This window comes from Mustela erminea, chromosome 14 (assembly GCF_009829155.1).
Source record: "Mustela erminea isolate mMusErm1 chromosome 14, mMusErm1.Pri, whole genome shotgun sequence".
Classification (NCBI taxonomy): Eukaryota; Metazoa; Chordata; class Mammalia; order Carnivora; family Mustelidae; genus Mustela; species Mustela erminea.
The window spans coordinates 91442008-91463569 of NC_045627.1; the positions used below are offsets into that span (position 1 = coordinate 91442008).

The following is a 21562-nucleotide window of genomic DNA, read 5'->3' on the forward strand; positions in this document are numbered from 1 at the left end:
AGCGCCCGGCGGCCCACCACCCCCACGAGCGCCCGGCGGCCCACCACCCCCACGAGCGCCCGGCGGCCCACCACCCCCACGAGCGCCCGGCGGCCCACCACCCCCCACGAGCGCCCGGCGGCCCACCACCCCCACGAGCGCCCGGGGACCCACCACCCCCACGAGCGCCCGGCGGCCCACCACCCCCACGAGCGCCCGGGGACCCACCACCCCCACGAGCGCCCGGGGACCCACCACCCCCACGAGGGCCCGGGGACCCACCACCCCCACGAGCGCCCGGGGCCCCACCACCCCCACGAGCGCCCGGCGGCCCACCACCCCCACGAGCGCCCGGCGGCCCACCACCCCCACGAGCGCCCGGGGACCCACCACGCACCACCCCCACGAGCGCCCGGGGACCCACCACCCCCCACGAGCGCCCGGGGACCCACCACCCCCACGAGGGCCCGGGGACCCACCACCCCCACGGGCGCCCGGCGGCCCACCACCCCCACGGGCGCCCGGCGGCCCACCACCCCCACGGGCGCCCGGCGGCCCACCACCCCCACGGGCGCCCGGCGGCCCACCACCCCCCCCGGGCCCCCGGCGGCCCACCACCCCCACGGGCGCCCGGCGGCCCACCACCCCCACGGGCGCCCGGCGGCCCACCACCCCCACGGGCGCCCGGCGGCCCTACCGTCACTTTGCCGCCTTCGTCTCCCTTGGCCAGGAGCGCGTCTGCCAGGGTCAGCGCGGAGCTGTGCCAGAACTCCTCGTCCCCGCCCAGGCGCCGGGCCTTCTCCACCAGCTTCAGGGCGCGCGCGTGGTTTTTCTCCTTGTTCGCCAGCCGCGCTAGAAGGTGCAGGCACTTTGCTTCCGCGCAAGGGTCACCAAGCTCCTGAAACAGACACGCGTGAGCAGAGTCGGCGGGAGCCGGACGGCGTGACCGCAGCTCCTGGCACCAGGCCTCGCCCCACACAGTGGCCGCTGGGCGGCTCCCTCTGAAGGGCCCGGGGCTGGGGGGGGCTTGAGGCCTGTGCATGTGCTAATGTCCACTTCCAGGGTCCCCGAGCCCTCCCTTGGCAGCAGTCCCCAGTGCGCTCCTAGGAGCCGCCATCCAGACGCTGGCCACAGATGGCGGACATTTGCACCCACGCCAGCCGTGGCTGCCTCATCCCCCGTCCCTCACACACGGTGCAGGGAGCCTGGGCGTGCGGTGCGGGTGCTGTCGGCCTCCGAACCCCACCCGGGCAGGAGGATGCTGGGCGCTCAGGCGGGAAGGGCAGGAGTCCGTGGTGGCCAGCTCCGGACAGAGCAGCGAGCGTACAGCTCGAAGACACTGAAGTGGGGCCTGCTGGGCCTGGGCCCTGTGCTCCCAACAGCCAAGGCCCCAGAAGCCAGGGCAGGCTGGAGGCGAGGCGAGCCAGGCGCTCACAGGAGGCAGACACGCTGGTGGGGGTGGTGGGGGCAGCCGCAGCAGAGAGGCGGATGGCGGACTGCTGTGGAGGGTCGCAGGGGCTGGGGCAGGCAGACGCCCCAGGGAGACATCGCCAGGAGCCGACCGCTCCGGCCCCACGGAGATGCGGTTCAGGGCAGGAAGGAAAAGCCCGCGGGCAAGGCGCCGGCCATGTGTGTGGGACACGTGACAGAAGGCTCAGGAGAGGGCAGAGTGGCGTCTGGAGGAGCAAAGGTGCCCCAGCCACCACCTGGGCACAACACCCCCAGGAGCTCTCCGACGGCCGGCTCCTCGGCCCACGGGTCTCAGAAGAGACCGCTGCCAGCAGAGTGCGGCCTCTCGGTCCCAGCCGGACGCTCCCCCTTCTGCCCCCGCCTGGCCCCTCTGCTGTCTGGCCCGCACGCAGCCATCTGAGCTGGACAAGCTCCCTGCCCATGGCCTGATCTCCAACGGCCTTGAACTCTGTGCTCTTAAGGTCCTTCTCTCTCTGGAGTCCTTTAAAACCCGTGGCAGCCCGTCTGGTCCTGTAGCTTTGCCGTGCCCCCCAGTGAGTGCGGTTCTCCGAGCCGGACACCGATCGAACCGCATGTCCCAGGCACCCCTTCTCCGCGGGGAGGGGCGCACACACGGGCACCTTTCTCACGGGGGACGGAGCTCAGGAGGACACAGCTGGGGCTTTGGGGCCTCCAGCTGCGGGCATTAGACACCAGTCATGGGGGCACCTGAACCCATGTGCCCGGGGCAGGGCAGGTCCAAGGAGCACAGCAGACGGGGGTGACGGGGGGCTGGGAGCCAAGGTCTGCACAGCCAGGCTGGAGTGCAAGCCTCTCGGGGGCTCAGAAGACCTCAGGCTTCCAGCGAGGCCCCCCGAGAGACCACGGACGCCTGGGCTGGGCCCACAGCGAGGAGCCCTCCTGTCTCTCAGCCGCTGCACACGACATCAGGAAACACCTGCGGGGTCAGACCTGCAGCCGCCGCAGGAAGTGAGGACTTCCGCAAACTCTCCACGGACAGAACGAAAACCAAAGAAACCACAGGCCAAGGGCAGAGACTTAGATCCGAGTCCAGGATGGACATTGCAGAACGGCGAGAGGCCAGCCAGCTTCCGAGCAGACGCCTGCGTCCCAGAGAGCCGTCGTGCGCAGGCGCCCCCCGCACTGACCCCGGGCGCGGCGGCCCCTCACCTGGAAGGCCAGGCAGGCCTCCGCCAGCAGCAGCCTCGCGGGCTGGTACAGGTCCATCTCCAGCAGCACGTCGGCTTTGAGCATCCACAGCTGGGGGAAGGACGTCCCTTCCAGGCCCCTCCCGGTGTCTCCGTTCACCGTCAGGAGCTGGAAGATGGGGCGGCAGGTCTGCGCCGGAGGCTGAGGAAGCTCCCGCCGTCCATGCTTCCCCCCAGGCCCGGCCCCCGACCTCTGCAGCGAGCCGCCTCCTGGGACAGCGCCTCTTGTCACCCGCCAGCCCACCCCGGGGGGTGTCAGAGCAGGTCCTGCACTGCCCCTGCTCCGGCCGCTGCCCTGCGCTCTGGGGCCCGGGTCTCCGGTACCAGGCGGCACCCGGACCAGCATGTGAGGTGTCAGTGAGCCCCTGAATTCCTCAAGACACACGGGGGCCTGGCACGTTCCTACCGCGCCTCCCAGATGGTTGATGCCCGCGGCTCCAGGACGGAGGCCCAAGGCTGGCGGCCCCGGGGTGACAGGTGTTCGGAGCGTGGTGGCCTGATGGCTGCTTTTCTTGAGGCGTGAGCCGACACCAGTGATCTCGCCGCGTGGGCAGTAGTCAGACCTCTGGGGCAACTCTCCAAGTGCCCCGGCCTCGGCCACCCTTCCTGGGAATCCCTCTGTGCTGCCCCTGCCTGTCTTCTCTGAATCCTGCCCAAGCCCCTGGTGGGTGCACTCCGAGGTGATCTGTAGCCTCGATCTCCCCAGAGACACCCAGGGCGCACGGGGAGGGGACACACCCCGGCTTTCCCGGGAACCCGACACGAGGGTCTGTACACAGCTCGCGGTGAAGGCTTCTCCCACTAGGGGCCGAGCTGTGGCTCGGGGACACGGTGCTGCTGGCGGAGCGAGGGTACCTTGTCTTGGGCCACGAGGGGCTTCGTCTCCGGGGGCGGCACCGCAGTTACGGGCTCAGCCGGCGTCGGCACACTGTCGTCTAAGACTGCTTCCTTATGCCTCTCCTTTCTCAAGGCGATTTCCTTTCTGCAGCTAATGTAAGTAACACAGGTGACATGCCCAAGAAATGCCACGGCCAAGAAGCAAGTGTCTGCAAATGTCCAATGTCATTAGTGATCCAGAAATGCAAATTAAAACAGCCACCGATCACTCGCGTGTTCACAGAGATGACACAAAACTCCCACGACTGCCCCCGGAGCCGCCCCTGACCCCCGGAGCTGCCCCTGACACACCCCCCCCAGGCCAAGCGTCGTCCCCCTGGCTGTGTGTGATGCAGGATGGGCCTGGGGTTGGAGAGGACACGGCCGGGAGCAGCTCCGTGTTGGCCAAATCCTTCCTTGTTTACAGGCGAGCTGGCGTCCCCTGGGCAGGTCGGGACCGCGGGGGCTGGGGGGCGCACCTCGCCTGCTCCAGATCGTAGATGTACGTCTGCCCGGCCTGCTCCTCGTGGTGAGCAGCTGCTTCTCTCAATTTCAAGTCGGAACAAGCAAGGGCAAGTCTAGGGGAAGGGGCGACAGAGCAAGCACAGGGTCACACGGGACGTGTGGGTAAGGGTCAGGCTGCCCTGGGCTCAGTGCGCCTCATAAAAACTGGTAAACGAGAAAAGAATGGCTCATTTAGTGATGTTTCCAGTAATATTGAGAGGTAAGCAAAATGACACACGTGCCTCTTGCGGACTTCAGGCGGCAAGAATGTTCACATGCACTCACACCCCGGACTCTGTCCGGACTCACCGTCGAGGTCACCCTCACAGGGAAAAATAAGGCTCCGCGGGCGGGGCCCTGAGCTCCGCGACACCGGCAAGGTCTGCTTCGGTTCTGGCGCAAAACGGTGTCGCGGGAAAGGGTTTCCAGCTCACAGAAGAGCTGCCCGAGCACTGCAGAGCCCGACTGTAGGTCCCTCGCAGAGCCCTGGGCGCAGGCGCTCACCACACCTGCCTCACGGCTGGTCTCCCTGCCCCCCGCCACCCTGTAAATATTTCTTTTGGTGACTGGGGAGCAGGCCCCACAGCGGCCCTTCATTCTAATACGCCAGCGTACATTTCCTTAGAACAACGATCTTCCCTTAAGAACCCAGTAGAGGGGCGCCTGGGTGGCTCAGTGGGTTAAGCCGCTGCCTTCGGCTCAGGTCATGATCTCAGGGTCCTGGGATCGAGTCCCGCATCGGGCTCTCTGCTCGGCAGAGAGCCTGCTTCCCTCTCTCTCTCTCTCTCCCTGCCTCTCCATCTACTTGTGATTTCTCTCTGTCAAATAAATAAATAAAATCTTTAAAAAAAAAAAAAAAAAAGAACCCAGTAGAAATTTTAAAACAAAAAGAGTATTTTCATGATCGAGGATGCTGATTTATTTGGTTTTACAAATCCCTGGGCTATTACTTATGGAATTAGCCAACCACAGAATTAGTATTCGGAAATGCTGCTTCTCTTACATTGCTTTGGAGTATTCCCCTTCAGCCTCCCAAGTGTCCCCCAGTTTCCCTGACCGTGCATCAGCCGTACTGACCGCAGGTGGTAGAGGTCTCCGAGGCTCTTGCTGTCCACCACAGCGGCCGCGACGGCTGCCCCCAGCTGCAGGAGCGGGACGGCGAGCTCGTGAAGGGACAGCTTCTGCAGGGCGCTGACCAAGTGGTCCAGATAGTACAGAGTGTACGTCTACGCAAACACACAGCACACGTGTAAGGTCAAGCACTGGAGGGACGGCAGGCCGCCAGCTCACAAGGTCTCTCGTCAGCGGCCCCGCCCGTCCCCACGCCACGCACAGGTCCCGACGCACACCCGGCACCGAGCCGTGTTTGCTGAGCGAAGGGACGCTGTGCTCTCCGCCCTCCCTTCCGCACGCTTAGCTTCCGTCTCGTCGTGCGCGATCACCCGTAACCGTCCACACCCAATACAGTTAAAAGTCCTCACAACAAACAACCCAGTCACATGTTCACTCAAATGAATGTTTCTGTTCGATTTCCTCCACTGGGAGCTGCTGATCCATTGAAAACAGAGTCTCTCTATGGACACATATAACTGCCTTAAAACCGAGTACAGGTAGAGAACATCTCGCATCATGAAGACAGACTGGGTTTGACATAACTATTACTCTGGGGTGGAAAATTCGAGAAGCTGGACCAAGCGCAGGTCACTAGGTGGTGCTGGGGCAGTTACTGGGCCAGAAGAAACGGGGTCTCAAGAAGTGAGCCACATCGGGGTGCACTCGTCCGGGGGGTTTCTGAGGACTCACGAGCCGGCTGGGAGGCTGGTAGCGCTTCTGGGTTTTGTTTGCTTGTTTGGGGTTTTTCCTGTGGGGGGGGGACAAGCAGCCGCGTGGAGGGCCCACCGCAAGCTACGCACCCGGCTGGGTCCCCAAAGGCCTGCACCTTAGGGTCAGGGTGATCTACACGCAAAGCAGCCATCTCAGGGACTTCCCAAAAGCCAGTGGCTTTGGGCGACCAGGAGAACATGCGTTTTCTTTGAGAGATTAATACCGATGACCCTGTGAGGCTGGTCAGGAAGCAGGGGTGGGAAGGCTCGCATCCTACAGAGCCTACGGACACTCCAAGATCAGGAAAGGACATTAGGAACAACATTACTTTACAAACGTGTAATTTTATGTTACGTGGAAATACCCTAGAAAAACACAATCCGCCAAATTATAAGAGAAACAGAAAATCAGAAAAGCTCTTGAACTACAAAGAAAACTGAATCGTAACTTATGACTTTCCCACAAAGAAGAAAAGGTCCAGAAGTTCCCACCAGGGGACTCTCCCAGATTTAAGGCAGAACGAACAAATAATCTTTTACAAACCTCCCCAAGAATCAAGAAAAATAAAGATGGAGGACCGTCCGTGGCGGCGACCCACGTGGCCTGGCCCCACACACTCCGCATGCCTCGGGCCAGCAAAGATTGTCTCAAGTCACAGGGAAGATGGTAGAAAGGGCACTGTCACCGCCGCCAGAAAGAGTGACTTATGGTTTTGTCCTGTTCTCAGGCCCCCAGGCTGGCGTCGCGCTCTTTCTTGTGCGAACCGTTACACCCGTGCCTTGACCGAACTCCTTAGGCTTGACCGATGGCCTCAAACACACGGGGCAGCCGCGCTCTGTCGGCCTCCCCGTACCTACGGGAATCGGGGATGTGCTCTTACTTAGCACGGAGGCGGTGAGTGCCTCTCCACTGCACCCCATTCCCACAACCGCAGACAACTATGCTAAGAGCCGCCGCAGGGACACCGAGAAGTGGCCGCCCCAGCAGCGGGAAGTGTCCCCACGAGCGACGTGACTAGTGTTCTCTCTTACAAAGAACTTTACGCCAAAAACTAAATGGTATGTAGCCTAATGTCAAGCATTTATTGTTTGTTTTGATGCAGTAATTTTGACCATAATTATTTTTATTTTCTCTTGTTAATACCCTAATATTGAAATGTAAAAAAATTAAACTTTTCTTAGCTCATGTTCCATTAACATTAAAATGTTCTCAAATATTAGTTATTAATGGACAGAATAAATAAAAAACCACGGGTATTTTGTCACAGTCCAGACTTTTCTAAAAAATAAGTATCAGTAGAAGCACGAAGCCCTTCAAGAAAAAGAAAGGGGGGGCACCTGGGTGGCTCAGTGGGTTAAGCCTCTGCCTTCGGCTCAGGTCATGATCTCAGGGTCCTGGGATCGAGTCCCGCATCGGGCTCTCTGCTCTGCAGGGAGCCTGCTTCCTCCTCTCTCTCTGCCTGCCTCTCTGCCTACTTGTGATCTCTGTCAAATAAATAAATAAAATCTTAAAAAAAAAAATAAGAAAAAGAAGGGGGAGAAGACACTTCCTAACTGACGAAAGGGTCAGTGTGACATTGTGACCCACAAGGACACGGACCCGCTGCTGGCACCGAGCTCCAACAACCCTTGCGACCTCGAGAACCAGGAGGCCCTTCCGAGCAGCTGAGTTTGTCTCCGTGAGGTGACTCCAGGCGGCCCCCGGACAGCTGGGGAGGGGGACTGCGTGCCGGGGACCCAACCCTGTGACCAGAGGCTGGAGGTCTGGTCCCGCCCCTGGTGCCGGGGACAGGGAGCAGCCGGAGGAGGAGCAAGTCACCAACGGCCAAAGATTCCCTCACTCGCGCCTGCGTCGCGGAACCTCCCTAAAGCCCTACATGGAGCAGCGAGGCGCATGTCCGGGGGGTGAACACATCCACACGCGGCGGCGCCCCCCGGTGCCAGGCGTGCAGGAGCTCCCGCACTCGGCACCAGACCCCGACCCGCGGACCTCTTCACCCGGCCGCTCACTCGCGTCCTTGCTAACAACGCGGTGATCTAGAAAACACGGTGTTTCCCTGAGTTCCGTGAGCCGCCCTAGCAAATCGTAACCCTGCACAGGGGCGTCACGGGAACCTCCAACGCGCAGCCACATCAGATGACCGTGCAGGTGGCCTAGAGCCCCGGCACTGTCGACGCGGGGGCCGCCTTGAGAGCCTGAGCTCTGAGGCCGAGGAGCGCACACCCACCGACCCTGGGTGGTCCGTGCCGGGACTGGGTGAATTCACGGGACACCCAGCGGGTGTCCACAGGCAGCAGGAGAGCTGGATGTCAGTGCTGAAAAGCCGCATGTCTGGGGCCGGCTGGGAACAGAACCAGAATCTGCATAACTTTTTACCAAATCCTGACACGGGGGCCGGACGCACGGGAGAGGGCTGTGGACACCAACGCCGCAAGGTGGCAAACACGAGTATGCGGGACACGAATGACACATTTCAGCCACACGGATCTTCTCCGCGTGACCATCGGCAAAAGAGCCGCGCGATCAGCTGGAAGCAGGAAGGAGAAGCCGCGCCGCCGCTTGAGCCGCTGGAAGGAAACGCGCCGCCGCCGGCTCCGGCCGCTCGCGACTAAGCTCTGGGCAGCGAGAAACGGGAAACTCTCCGGGGGTAAAGAATCTCCCTGAAACCACGACAAACAGCCGTCACAGCTCTAGCGAGTGTCGCCAATCCTCCCGTCAGAGCCGGCAGCGCGATAAGCCCCTTGCCGTGCCCGGCGTCTCTCCGGCACCTGCCCGGGCCTGGACCCGCAGAGCCCAGGGCGGGAGTGACGACAGAGCGACGGTCCCACACGACGCCCAGAAGACGGGACAGACAAGTCAGCACAGTGATTGGAAGTTCAACAAAACTGTCTTTCTGTATTTCACGTGGCGTTCAGGCGTGACCCAGAAAAGCCCATTTGCAACAGGATCAAACACGTCGAGTCGAATACAGCGAACCCCACCGGCACGCGCGCCGCACGGGAAACGCACCCCCGCCACGCGTCGAGGGAAGGCCCGAGCCGGGGGAGGGGTCGGGCTGGTCACGCTCCGGAGGGCCGTGGGCGTCCGCTCTCCCCGAGCCGGCGGCCGACCGGAGCCTCTGAGCAGTCAGGAGCCGGGCCCAGCCGCGGACTCCACGGTGCACGCGGAGCTGTGAGGGGTACGGGAAGAACGTCCAGAACCTTCTCGAAGACCACGGAGGCTCAGGCGTCGCGGCCGTGAGGGGCGGGCGCGCGTGGACACGGTCGCAGGGCAAACACGGCTCCGCAGAGAAGACGGGCGCACGCTCTTCCCACAGACGGGCTGGAACATTCTGACACCCAGACTGGAGAGCCCGTGCTGACCTCGCCCGGCACCACACCCCCCGGCCTCAGGCGACGGCCTGTGGGACTCTGGCACAGAACCCCAGAAAGCTTCAGGAAGACGCCGCGAGCGGGTATCTTCACGACCTCTGGAGACGGAAACGGTCCCGTCAAACAGGACCCACGAAGTCCTAGTGACAAAGGGGCAGATCTCTAATTTTATCACAGGGACGCGGAATCTCGAGTCACGCGAAGACCTCAGGGGAGCCCACGAAGAGGGGAAGGTGACGCGCCCTCCGTCCGCCGCAGGGTGTGGTTTCCAGAGAAGGTTAAGGATTCCTTCAAATCAGTAAGAAAGAGACAGAAACCTCAGTAAAATGTGGGCAACAGCCTGGAAAGGCCACAGAGACGACATCCGAGGTCCAGAGGGCAGAGTGAGGCGCGGCCATGCTTCCTACCTGGGCCCAGGTAGGAAGGGGAACCACGCGAGGCCGGCACGGCGTGGACGATGCCCCCCCCCCCGCCGCTGCAGGGGGCACGGCGCTGGCTCAGCCACCTCAGAAGGCCGTTTGGCCAGAGGTGACCTGGTCGGCCAAACCCACGCTCCACGGCCACGGGTGCCGTCAGGAACACTCACAGCAGCTTTGCATGTGAAGCCACCGACTGGGGACAACACGAGTGTCCCCCAGTGTCGCAGGGACACGCGTACTGTGGTCTAGTCCGGGCGTGGGACGGCTCCACGGCCGAGAAACCCAACAGGCGACAGAGACACGGACGAGACGGGGCGAACGAACCCGAACACGGGAGGGACACGGGGACGGTCCCCACGTTGTTCAGCACAAAAGACGGGAGGAAGGCGCTGGGCAATGAAGGTCCCGGGTCATGGGGTCTAACCCCGGGGACCTCCCAGCAAACGGCTTCCTTGCCAGCGTGGCCGGCGGAAATCCAGAGAGGGAGCGTTTCCGCGGGTTACCCAGGTGGGCCCTGGAGCCGGAGCCAGAGCCGGGGCGGCCGCGGCTCGCCGCCACAGCAGCCACAGACAGGGCCACCGGCGGCGTTTCCGCATCGGGGTGCATTCCTGGCGGGGAGGGCACCGCACGACGAGAGGGAGCACGTGCTTCCCACCGACACTGGCTGTCGCCTGGGGACGGCAGAGGCCTGGGAGGCCACGCACAGGTGCGTCGTCAACGAGGCACCAAGCCAGGCCCTGCTTACGTGCCTCTTTCTGGATGTACATCACAGCACAATGGCTACGGGGCAGGGAGTCGGGGTTCAGGACGGCGGCCGGCACCCGCCCCTCGAAGTCGCCTTACCGGCTTCCGGATGCTTGAAGGGTTAATGGTAAAGTCGCTGTTATCGTGTCGGAACAGTGACATCACTCCTTCGGGGCAGCAGTAGGAAGCCCACTCTTCCACGCTGGCCGGCGCGTCGTGGAGCTGCTTGCCCGCGGCGGCGCTTTGCTGCTGCGAAGCAGGAGGGCGGGACTCGCTTCGGAATCCTGCCCAGCCTGAGCCGGGGCAGGGGGTGAACCCGGAGAGGGCACTGCCTTCGGGGGCCCAGCGCTGGCTGGATCAGGGCCCCCCCGCCCCGATGGCGCCCCTGCTCGTGGCCGCCCTCCCTGTAACCCACACCCCAGCCGCGTTCACTGTCACAGCCGAACGCGCTCTGGTATCACTTGCAAAGCGGATGCTGTTGGCTGTGTGCACGGCCAGAGTCTTCCCGCGGAGCCCGGCGCCTGCCACCCCGCGCTCGGAGGACGTGGTGCCGGAGCCCAGCGGGAGCCCGCTCTGCACGGCCGCCCCGGGATGCCCGCGCTTCCCCTCTGCTCCAGAGAGCCGGCCTCCGACCAGAGAGGAGACGTGCGCCCTGGGTCACCCTCCTCACAGCCGGGGGGTGTCCTCCACTTTACGGAGGAGGACACTGAGGGACGGGGGTCCGTCAGGCCCCACAGGCTGGGTGTGTCCAGTCGCTGGCCCCGGCCTCCCGCGGCCGGCCCGACACGGCCCGCGCGCATGCGCCCCGGCACCTGCTTGGGGTCTCTGCTCTTTCCCCTCCTCCTGTCCTTCTCTTTGTGAGGCGACAGCAAGTGGGAGCTGCCTGTTGCTTCCAGAATTTTGCTTTCTGAAATGGCTTTTCCTGCTGTTAATAAAGACACCTGCGGAAAGTGAAATCCAGATTCGCAGCGTTAAGAGCAGCCGTGCACACGTTCCTGCACCGGCTCAGATCTGAGGGGTGGCCAGTGGTACGGCTCTGAGGGGCAGCCTGGTGTCTACTCGGGCACCAGGGCCACACCAGTGAGCCTGCCCCAAGCACAGGGGACTGTGGTGTCCCTCAGTGGGTGGGACACTGCAGTCTCCAAGATGCTGGACCAGCGGGGACACAGAGCCAACCTCCAAGGAGTGCCGGTCACCTCCATGAAGTGAGTTTACGTCTCTAATTGAGAACACGTAAAGATTTTAGCTGTTCTCCTAAAAGAAGTGTTGAAGAATCCTTGTTTTGTGGATGGTGGGAGAGTGGGCTGGGGCATCTTGAAGACCAAGGATGCCTTCCAGGTCTGTCTCATTCTTCCCACCGCCAAGGGGTGGCAGTCCCACTGTCCCCCGGCACACTGCTGGGAGGGTCAGGGGCATTGCCCTCAAATGTCCTCGAGAACCAGAAGCTCCAAGAGCCACTCTGGGAGGGCCCTGTAAAGAAATGGTGGACGGGGAATGCACAGAAGGTTCTTGAGTGCCAGGGCGCCGAGGGGCAGGCAGAGGCAAGCATGGGCTGGCTGTCGCCCCAACACACCGTTGCCCTGGGGCACTTCGTGGTGGATGGGCCGGGGTGGTGGTGTGTTTCAGAGAAGAGTGTCCCCGGCCACTGCAGTGGGGGCAGGGCTGTTGTCTGAGGGCGGCACCAGCCGGCGAGGCCCGTGAGCTGCAGGGGGAGGTGTCGGCCCCTGCCAAGAGCTGGGGACGGGGCAGTGAGCAGCCTGGCGCCTCACCTGCCAGATGCGCCTGAGGCACATGTAGGCCAGGAGGCAATATTCCTCATAGCCGGCGGCACCCGGGGACACCATCAGCGCCAGCAGGGTGTAGGCCCGAGCCAGCGCCTCTAGCTGTCTCACGCTGCGGAGCTCCTCCACGGGGACTGTCCCCATGTCCTTGGACACCACGCTTTCTGGGGCTTCCGGAGTGGACAGTGGCTCCTCTGCAACACAGGGGTGCCCCGGCCATGAGCTGTCCTGACCGGGCCCTTCTAGAAGGCATCCCTGCCATCAGGGGCTGGGCTGGCCTCAGGGATACGGTCCCAGGGCTCCTGCCCCGGGCACAGGTCCCAGCGGAGGCCGTGAGGACACGTCCACGCCGGGCCGGCCCCGAATCAGAGCAGACCGCACCCTCACCTGCCCCCTCAGGCGTGTCCCTGGCTGGGGTGATCAGCATCAGGATGTCGACCGCCCACTTCAGGTGGAAAATCACGTCTTCCATAGGAAACTGCTTGTAGTACAGCCATTCGCTGAGCTCCAGGATGTACTCAACTTTCTGCCACTCATTCTCTGGTTTCTTTGGGATGAAGCAAAAAAAGACAGAAGAGACACGCGCTTACCACTCCGCATCCCAAACGCTGCGATGGACGGCGTCCGCTGCTTCCTTTTCTGGGACCCGTGGTGGGCCCTCACCCCGCCTCCACGTGGCGGGACCCGCTAGCGGGACATCTGCTGCCCACACTCGTTAGAACCTTTCTGTCGCTCATGGTTTTGTCCCAAGACCAAAGCCTGGCACAGTCTCTCCGAGTCCTCCAGTCCCCGGCCTGTGCCCGTCTGCCCCTCCCGGCACCCGGACTCCTCAGTCGGGCTGTCTTTGGTCCGTGAGCAGCTTTGTTTCCTCAGACGGGCCTTCAAACGTGTATGGGAGGCAGGCTCTGGATGGTTCTGCGGTTCAGCAGAGCTCCAGGGCCAGGGAAGACGCCTTTCCATCCCTGCGGCAGCCCCAGAGCCCAGCCCCAGGCCCGGGCTGCGGCTGCGCACAGACTAGGTCACAAAGCACGGCAGGTGGCAGTGGAGCTGCTCCCCGTCCTCCCAGAGCAGAGCCAGCGCAGCGGTGGCCCCTCTGCCTCCCGCCTGCTGCGCCCCATGCCCCATGCCTGACCCCCTGGGAGTGGGGGGCTGCCCTCTGTGGGGCAGAAAAGGCAGGAAGGAGGAGGGGGCGCCGCGGAGCGGGACTTCGACATCGGGTGTTGGGCTGACGCATCGTGAGATGGAGGGGCGCGGGCAGCGGGGCGTGGGGGGCGAGGGGAGAGGGGTCCAGGCTAGACACTAAGCTGTGAGGCGACTCAGGGGGGAGGCGGCGTTCAGCCCGGAGCCTGGCTGAGATCATCAGGGAGGAAGGCTTGTGGACGGAGGGAAGCCGAGCCCTGAGCCCCGCCACCCCCCTCAGTAAGTAGTGTGGGAGAGGCTGAAAACAACAATACCCAGAAGGAGAGAAAATTTACAGATCTTTTATCTGGTAAGGGTCGTGCCCAGGATGCTCGCGGAAGTCCTACAGCTCAACAATAAAAAGATAACCAAATCAAAAATTGGGCAAAGCATCAGAATAGACATTTTGCCCAAAAAGATAGACAAACGGCCAATACACGTATGCAAATACATGCATCAGTCGCCCGGGAACTGCAATCAGCGCTGTGGCCGCCAGGATGCTAGAACCAGGCGGCCAGGAGACGGCGTCACCAGGGCGTGGAGAGACCGGAGCCTCGCCCAGCTGGTGGGAAAGCACTCCTGGAAGGTTCGGTGGGGAGACCGCGCGGGGCCCCGCAGTTATGCTGCTCGGGCAGAGCCCAAGAGAAACGTGACCGTGTGTCCACACGGAAAGAGCCCCCCCGGGAAGAACACATACACCCCTCTGACGGGAGACCAGCAGCCCTGAGCCGGCGAGAGCACGCACCCAGCTGCACACACGAGGTCTGGCCACCTTACACGATGTGGAAGAAGCCGGTCATAGCGGACACACCTTGTGCGACTGCACATGTCCAGACAGAAAACCCTTGGAGGCAGAGAGTGGACTGGCAGCTCACTGGGGTTGGCAGTGGGAGGACAGAGAACAGACCTACGGGGTTCTGGGTGGTGATGAAATATTGTGCCGTTGACTGTGGTGATGGCTCTGTGACCTTGTGAATTGCTAAAAACACCTCGTACCCCTGAGAAACAGGGAGCAAGTGAGGAGGGGCTTGGGGTCAGTGGGGATGGAGAGCCTTTGCAAGAAGGCTGGTGCCTTTCTGTCAAGTAGTGGGGGCCACGCTGCTGGCCCCGGTGAACCTGATGGGGACCTTGGTCTTCACCGACCACTCAGCATTGACCACACAGAGCAGTGTCCTGACCCGTCCCCGGGACCCTGGCTCAGTCGAGAACCCTCCCAGCAGGACGCGCTCCATGAGAGCAACGAGAGATGCTCTCTGGAACAGGTATGTGGGGCCGGGGAGCGTCTTCAAGACAACCTCAGTCCCCCCTGCCAGGGCTTCCTTGTCCTTCCCTGAGTCCCACCTGCTCTGCACCAGGCACCTCCCCTCCCCCGATTCTGCCCCTCACCCCGTGTCACTCCCAGTCTACTCGGTTCTTGTTGGCGTGGGGAGTCTCAGAAGGCTGCGGAGCCCTGCTCCCTCCGCAGCCCGGTCCAGCCTCGGGCGTCCCCTCCTCGGGTGGACCCCCCTGCAGAACAGGAGGCCGCGCCCCGCAAGGTGCATCCCTCCACGCTGGGGCGGTGCGACGGAAGAGCGCCCCTGACTCCTCAGAAGGGCACGTGCCCTCCTCACTTCCTCTGCTGGGCGAGGAGGGGCTCAGCCTCCCCCCACGGGTCACGTCTCTACCCCAGAAGCTGAGTCGCCAGCGCCCGAAGCCCCGGTCAGACCTGCAGGGCCCGGATGGCGTTGTGGTGGCAGACCAGCTGCCCGGACGCGCTTCTCGAGTTCAAGGCCAGCCGGCGCCACATGTGCGCCTGATAGCCTTCCCTCTCGTCCTTGAACTTCTGGATCTCCATGGTGAAGTTCTGGCCGAGTCTGGCTTTCACCATGACCATATGTTTAAAAATCAAGCTTAAACAAAGCAAAAAAGAAAAATCAGTGCTTGAAGGAGAAACAAACACAGACGATGCATCTAAAACTAAGGAGGTCGTGTCCCTTCTCCTAGTGACAAAACGGAAGGTGAGCAACGGCGCCCGAGTTCCTCGCATCTGTGTGCGGCTGAGCCTCGCCTGGGTTTCCCTGCGGGGCAAAGAGAGCGGACAGGGCAAGGCCTAGAGCCGGAGCAGGGGAGGGAGGTTCTGGGGGGAGGGGGTGGGGAGGGGGAAGGAGGGGAGAGGAGGGCGGGGGCAGGGGAGGGGAGGGTCGGTCCGGCAGAGCGCTCACAGGCGGTGGGCCGTCCGCGGCAGCACCTGCACGGCCTCGTCCAGCACCTTGAGGCCGCCCTCCCAGTCCCCGTGGTCGGCGTGGCAGTGGAACAGCAGCCCGTAGAGCGCGGCGCGCAGCGTCAGGTCGTCCTCGGCACCTGCGGCGGGAGAGGCGGCTGTGCGGGGGCGAGGCTGGACGGCCCGGGGCCCACCACCAAGCCCAGTCGGACTCACGGAGCCCCACGGAGCTTCCTCCTCCCGCAGGTGCCTCCCGCACGCCGCCAGCCCCTGCTGAGCTCGGACTCTGCGCCCCCCACCCGCCCCCAGGTCCTGCGGAGGTCCCTCCTCTGCGGCTCTACGGATCGGGCGGCCGGGGCCGCACCCTTGGGTGTGGAAACGGCCTGCGGAGGGACAGAGACAAAACTGTCCTGTGGACTTGCCACCGCACACCCCAGGGCGTGCCCGAGCTTATGCACCCCCGGGGTCCCACCTGAGCAGAGGCCCCGCCGTGGGTGCAGGACCCTCGGGGTCTCTGTTTGCAGGGTGGACCCCAGAGCAGACAAAGGCCATGGCCGGGGACACTGCTGGCACCGGCACCCGCTGCGTGGAACCTGTGTGCCCCTGAGGCCTCTGCACAGCCAGCACGGGGCTCTCAGTATGCAGGGTCCCTGCCGCCCACACCCAGCAGTGGGACCCAGACGCTGGTCAGCCTCTGGGACTGGGCCACAAGGGCTGCTCCTGCCTGTCGTTTCAGGCCTGACGGGCTGGGGGTCCTGCCCTGTGCCCCCCTCTGTTCCATCGGCGCCAGGAGCCCGGGTGCGCTCTGCGGGGAGCCTGTGGGAACTGTCGCGGCTCAGTGCTCCAAAGTCAGTGACACATGGTCCTACTTTTTGTTCATCATTTTAAATCAAGTTTCTCTCTCCGACAGACCTGAAGTCCTTGGGACCGGAGACGGTCCCCAGCATTTACACTCCCCAGCAAATACTGCCAGATACAAGGATGATGATTTTTCTCCGCAGAATTAAACACGAATTCTTAAATATGGTTTTACCTCCTAGTTCAGTTTGTGTTTTGGTTTGGTTTTGCAAGACGACATCTCCGCCTCGTTGTGCGGAAGTGCAAGACTGTGACGGGCCTGCCGGGTACCCCCTGACTCCAGGGCGTCCGGGACGGGGTCCCCTAGCTGGCGTCCTTGTGCACACCATGGGGGCTCCGTGAGGTTGTTGCCCATCACACCCCAAGTGACGAGGCAACACTCCCTGTGGTCTCCGTCCGGACTGAGCAGGCTTCATGCAAGGCTGCCGGAGTTATGGCGCAGAGCCCTTGCCTCTCTTGTGCCTGTGGCTGTGTCTGTCTCGTGTCTACAAACCTGGGAGAAAGTGACCTTCTGCCACCCCTCCGCTGTGGGAGTCCGCCGTAGGCCACTGGTGAAGCAGCAGCACTTCCCTCTTTCCCTGCAGTCGAAACAAGGACATGTATATCCAGGAAGTTGTGACTCCTTCACCGTTTTGAGGTTTATTTGGCTCAGTACCTAATTACAGAAATTGCAACTAAGTTTCTGAAACACTAAGACATAAAAAGCAAAGTCCCATTCACCCAGGAGAAGAAGCTCCCAGTGCCCGGGAGAGCCCTACGCAGAGACCACCCCCAACTCAGACAGCAGCTTCCTCAATGGCATGAAGTGTCCAAACCCATTTTAGAGGCTGAAATCGATGGGATCAAAAGCACATTAGAAAAAAGAAAGATGTTAAGATGTTAAGATGTTAAGATGTTAGGAAAGATGCCTGGGTGGCTCAGTCAGTTAAGAGTCTGACTGTCCTGATCTCTGGGTCCTGGGGTCGAGCCCCAGCAGGCTCCATGCTCAGCAGGGAGTCTTAGGATTCTCTCTGTCCCTCCGCTGCTTGTGCGCCCTCTAAACAAACACAAATGACTTGGAGGAGATGCAAACGCAGCGCTCGGAGGCAAGTTTACAGCTGCAAATGCCGACATGGAAACAGAAGAAAGATGTCAAGTGAACAACCTGACTTTCCACCTGAAGGAACTAGAAAAAGAACAAACTAGACCCAAAGCCAGCAGAAGGCAGGTAGTAATAAAGGCAGGTAGAACAAAGTAATCGACAAAATAGAGGTTGGAAAAATAACAGAGAAAGTCAACGAAAAGATCAAGTAAATTGACAAACCTTTAGCAAGACTAGCAAGGAGAAAATGAAGGCACAAATGACCAAAATCAGGAGTGAGCGCGGGAATTTGAACACCGACCCTGGAGAGATAAGAAGCGCACCAACCAACTATTAAGACGGGAAGAAATGGGCACATACCTTGAAACATGCACGTTGCCTACACTGACTCAATAAGAAATGGAAAATCTCAACAAACATACACAAGTAACAACTGAGCCAATAATCAGAAACAACCCAATAAAGAAAAGTCCTGGACCCGATGGCTTGTGGTTGGGGTCTACCGAATGTCTACACAATTGACAATAATCCTCCTCAACTTTTCAAACACCAAAGTGCAAGAAATACTTCCAAACTGATTCTGAGAGCATTCTAGACAAATACACAGCAAGAAAGATCATAGACCAATACCCATTAGGAATTTAGATGAGGGAAACATCCTCAACAAAATTTAGCAAATCAAATCCATGACCACGTGGGGTTCACCCCGGGAGGACGAGTCTTCCATGTAACATCGTCCATGCAACTCATCGCGTTCGTAGAACGCAGGAGGAAAAGGACCACCACGTTCCCCACGCCACGATCCTCAGCTGATGGAACAAGGCATTGGACAAAATCCAACAGCTTTTCATAAAATCTCAGAAAACTGGGAAAAATGGAAGCATTTCTCAACACATGAAGGATATCTATCAAAACCCCACAGCTGACACTGCGCTCAGTGGTGAGCACCTGAAGCTCCCCCCGAGACCAGGAACAAGATGAAGATGCTTTCCCTGCTGCTGTTCAAAATTCTACTGGAAATTCCAGCCAGAGTAACAAGACAAGAAAAAGAATAAAAGGTGAAACTCTCTCCTTTCACAGATGATATGATCCTACATATAGAAGAATCCCCAAAAGTTCCCAAGAAAATCATTAGAGCTAATAAATCAATTTAGAAAACCTGTAGGACACAATATAACAGTCCGTGGTTTCTCTATATATCAGCAACTAACAATCCACAAAGGAAACTAGGAACGTGCTGTGCACTTAGTTGTGTCCCCCACCACTACCGCATTCACCTGTAGAAGTCTTCGTCTCCAGTGGGGGGTAATTAGGGTTAGATGAGGTCATGAGGGGCAGGGTCCTTCATAAGACCATAACATGAGACAGAAGACATCTTGCTCTGTCCCTACATTGCCCCCAGAGGAGGACACAGCAAGAAGGCAGACGGATGCAAGACAGAAGAGAGCCTTCACCAGAACCAGGCCACGCTGGTTCCCTGGTCTCAGAACTCCGGACTCCAGAAGGACATGACACAGACTTCTGTTGGGTAGGCCACCCAGTCATGCACCATGTTGTTAGAGCAGCCAGAGCTAAGACAGAAAGCAAAATCATTTATGCTAGCACCTAAAGGAATTAAATACTTCCAAAGAGGTAAAAGACGTATCTGCCAAAAACGATGAAAACATCCCTGAAAGAAATTAAGGAAGACCTATATGAATGGAAAAACATCCATGTTCATGGATAGAAAGGCTTTCACATGTTCAACCGTACGTATTACCCCAAGTGATCTAAAGAGTCAACACACCCGCCTCAAAGCTCCAACACCGTTTTTATTTTTTTTTATTTTTTATTTTTTAAAAGATTTTATTTATCTATTTGACAGAGAGAGAGATCACAAATAGGCAGAGAGAGAGAGGAGGAAGCAGGCTCCCCGCTGAGCAGAGAGCCCGATGCGGGGCTCGATCCCAGGCCCCTGGGATCATGACCTGAGCCGAAGGCAGAGGCTTAACCCACTGAGCCACCCAGGCGCCCCTCCAACACCGTTTTTAGAAGAAATAGAAAAGCCAATCCTCAAATTCATGTGGAATTGCAACGAGGCCCCAAGTAGCCACAACAATCTCAAAAAGGAGTAATAAACTTGCAAGGCTCCTAGCTCCTGACTCCGAAATTTGTCACAAAGCTACAGTCGTCAAATCAGTGTGGCCCTGGCATTACGACAGACACACATACCAGTGGAACAGAAGAAAGACCCCAGAAGTAAACTCTTCTGTAAATGGTGAAATGAGTTTTGACAAGGATGCCAAGATCATTCAACGGGAAAAGAGCCACCTTTTCAACAGCTGGTGCTGGGACACGGGACTTTCACACACGATGGAACAAAGCTGTCCCCCTGCTTTACAGCATATACCGAAATTAACTCAAGTGGGGGAAAAACCCCTGAACACAAGAGGTAAAGCTATAAAACTCTTAGAAGAAAATACTGGAAAAATTCTCCATGACATTAGATTTGACAATGGCTCCATGGATGTGACACCAAAACATAGGCAAAAAGAAAAAAAAAAATTGAATTTCATCAAAACTAAGAACCTCTGTGCATCCAAAGATACCACCAAGGGAGTGAAAAGGCAGTCAAACAAATGGAGAAAAAAATCTGCGCATCTTCTGTCTGACGAGGGATTAATATCCAGAATGTGCAGAGAACTCTTTACAACTCAACAAAAACCAAACCAATTCAAAAAAGGGCAAGGAACTTGAAAAGACGCTTCCCAAAGAAAACATGCAGATAGCGAAGATAAGCACATGAAAGATGCTCTATCCTTAGTGCAAGAGAAACGCAAATCAAAACCACAATGAGGTATAGGGGCCCCTGGGGGGCTCAGTCAGTTAAACATCTGACTTCGGTTCTGACTTTGGTCCCCGCCAAACCTCCCAGAGCCTGTCTGTCCGCTGGCCTCGGAGGCATCACTGGGCCGGGGACTGCGGGCTCAAGAAGCTCTGTCCATGGGCTCCTGCCTGGTCTGGGCACGGACCTCTGTCTGCCAACGACTTGGACCTGCAGGCCTTCGTTTCGGAAGGATCCCACTGAAAACCGTAGGCGTGTGGCTTTCCTGGCAGACGGGAAAGGTGCTGGAAGCCCTGTGGGGAGCCGAGTCCTAGGGCTGGGAGTCTCCAGGAGGGGCAGAGGACACACGTGGTCAGCAGGCGAGTGAGACAGTCCTCACTGACCTGCACACTCCCTCTCAAGCTGGGACTGGGCCCAGCTCTGCCAGCCCGAGGGGCTGGTGGACAGAGGGGGCCACACAGGGACAAGGCCTTTACCAAGGCCGCCCACGCTGGTGATGGGGTGGGCATTGGGTAGAGCCAGGCCAGGACGCCGGCTCTTCCGTGGTTTTCCGCAGCTGTCTGAGGCTCCTGCTCTGTTCCCACCTCCTCCGCGCCTCCCTCCCTCCTGCTGGAGCTTTCTGGGTACGGGTCCGTGTTCTCTAGGGGCGGAGGGAGGGGCGGGGTTTCGCCCAGCTGGGATTTCGGAAATGCCCTTGTCCTCCGGGCCCCCCACTCTGCTGGCCTTCATGTTCCTGGTTTCAAGAGCTCCGTGGGGTCTGCCTTTCCTGGGGATCTTGCCCAGCCTTTCTGGGAGAGGCCTGCCCCGCCGTGGCCCCACACAGCCACCTGCTTTTTCGCTTCTGTCCTGTTGATGATGCTGATGATCCGCTGTAGGATGTTCTTGGTTGTCTTCCTGCTGGCCGCGGAGGACAGGAACGGAAGCCAGGTGTTCCAGTAGTGCCTCGCGGCCACCATCACCAGGGCGCTGCTCCTTGCAATGCCCCCAAACCTGAAAGGGAATTCCTGACCTGGCCAGGTGTAAACAGGGACGGACGACGCAGCAGCGACACGTGAGGCTCCTGGATTTACAGGGGAGGGGCGCGGTTGGGTGCCGTGAAATAGCCCTCCGTACGGGCGCTCCCTCCCTCCGATGGCCACGCGGCCTGGGGTGACCTGCTCATGCCCAAGCGGGTGGGGGGGGGTAGGTGTCACCACGAAGCGTGAGATAGCCCTGGCCATGGGGCCACCAAGGGAGAGCCGGCC

General features: G+C 60.2%; 1 protein-coding gene across 8 annotated transcripts in view; it reads right to left on the reverse strand.

The window, feature by feature from the left end:
• The window catches only part of CFAP46 (cilia and flagella associated protein 46), a 90721-nt gene that overhangs the window by 29062 nt on the left and 40097 nt on the right, over positions 1-21562 (reverse strand). For 7 of the 8 annotated variants that reach the window (XM_032313250.1, XM_032313248.1, XM_032313247.1 and 4 more), the window contains 13 exons: positions 21146-21308; positions 16907-16991; positions 15557-15695; positions 15061-15244; positions 12564-12723; positions 12165-12370; positions 11208-11336; positions 10495-10644; positions 5115-5263; positions 4013-4111; positions 3513-3645; positions 2620-2766; positions 677-877 (listed from right to left, as the gene is read on the reverse strand). In XM_032313250.1, coding sequence (XP_032169141.1) covers positions 677-877; positions 2620-2766; positions 3513-3645; positions 4013-4111; positions 5115-5263; positions 10495-10644; positions 11208-11336; positions 12165-12370; positions 12564-12723; positions 15061-15244; positions 15557-15695; positions 16907-16991; positions 21146-21308 — 1945 coding nt within the window. The remainder of the gene's footprint in view (positions 1-676; positions 878-2619; positions 2767-3512; positions 3646-4012; positions 4112-5114; positions 5264-10494; positions 10645-11207; positions 11337-12164; positions 12371-12563; positions 12724-15060; positions 15245-15556; positions 15696-16906; positions 16992-21145; positions 21309-21562) is intronic. The other variant, XM_032313249.1, reaches the window with a different exon arrangement.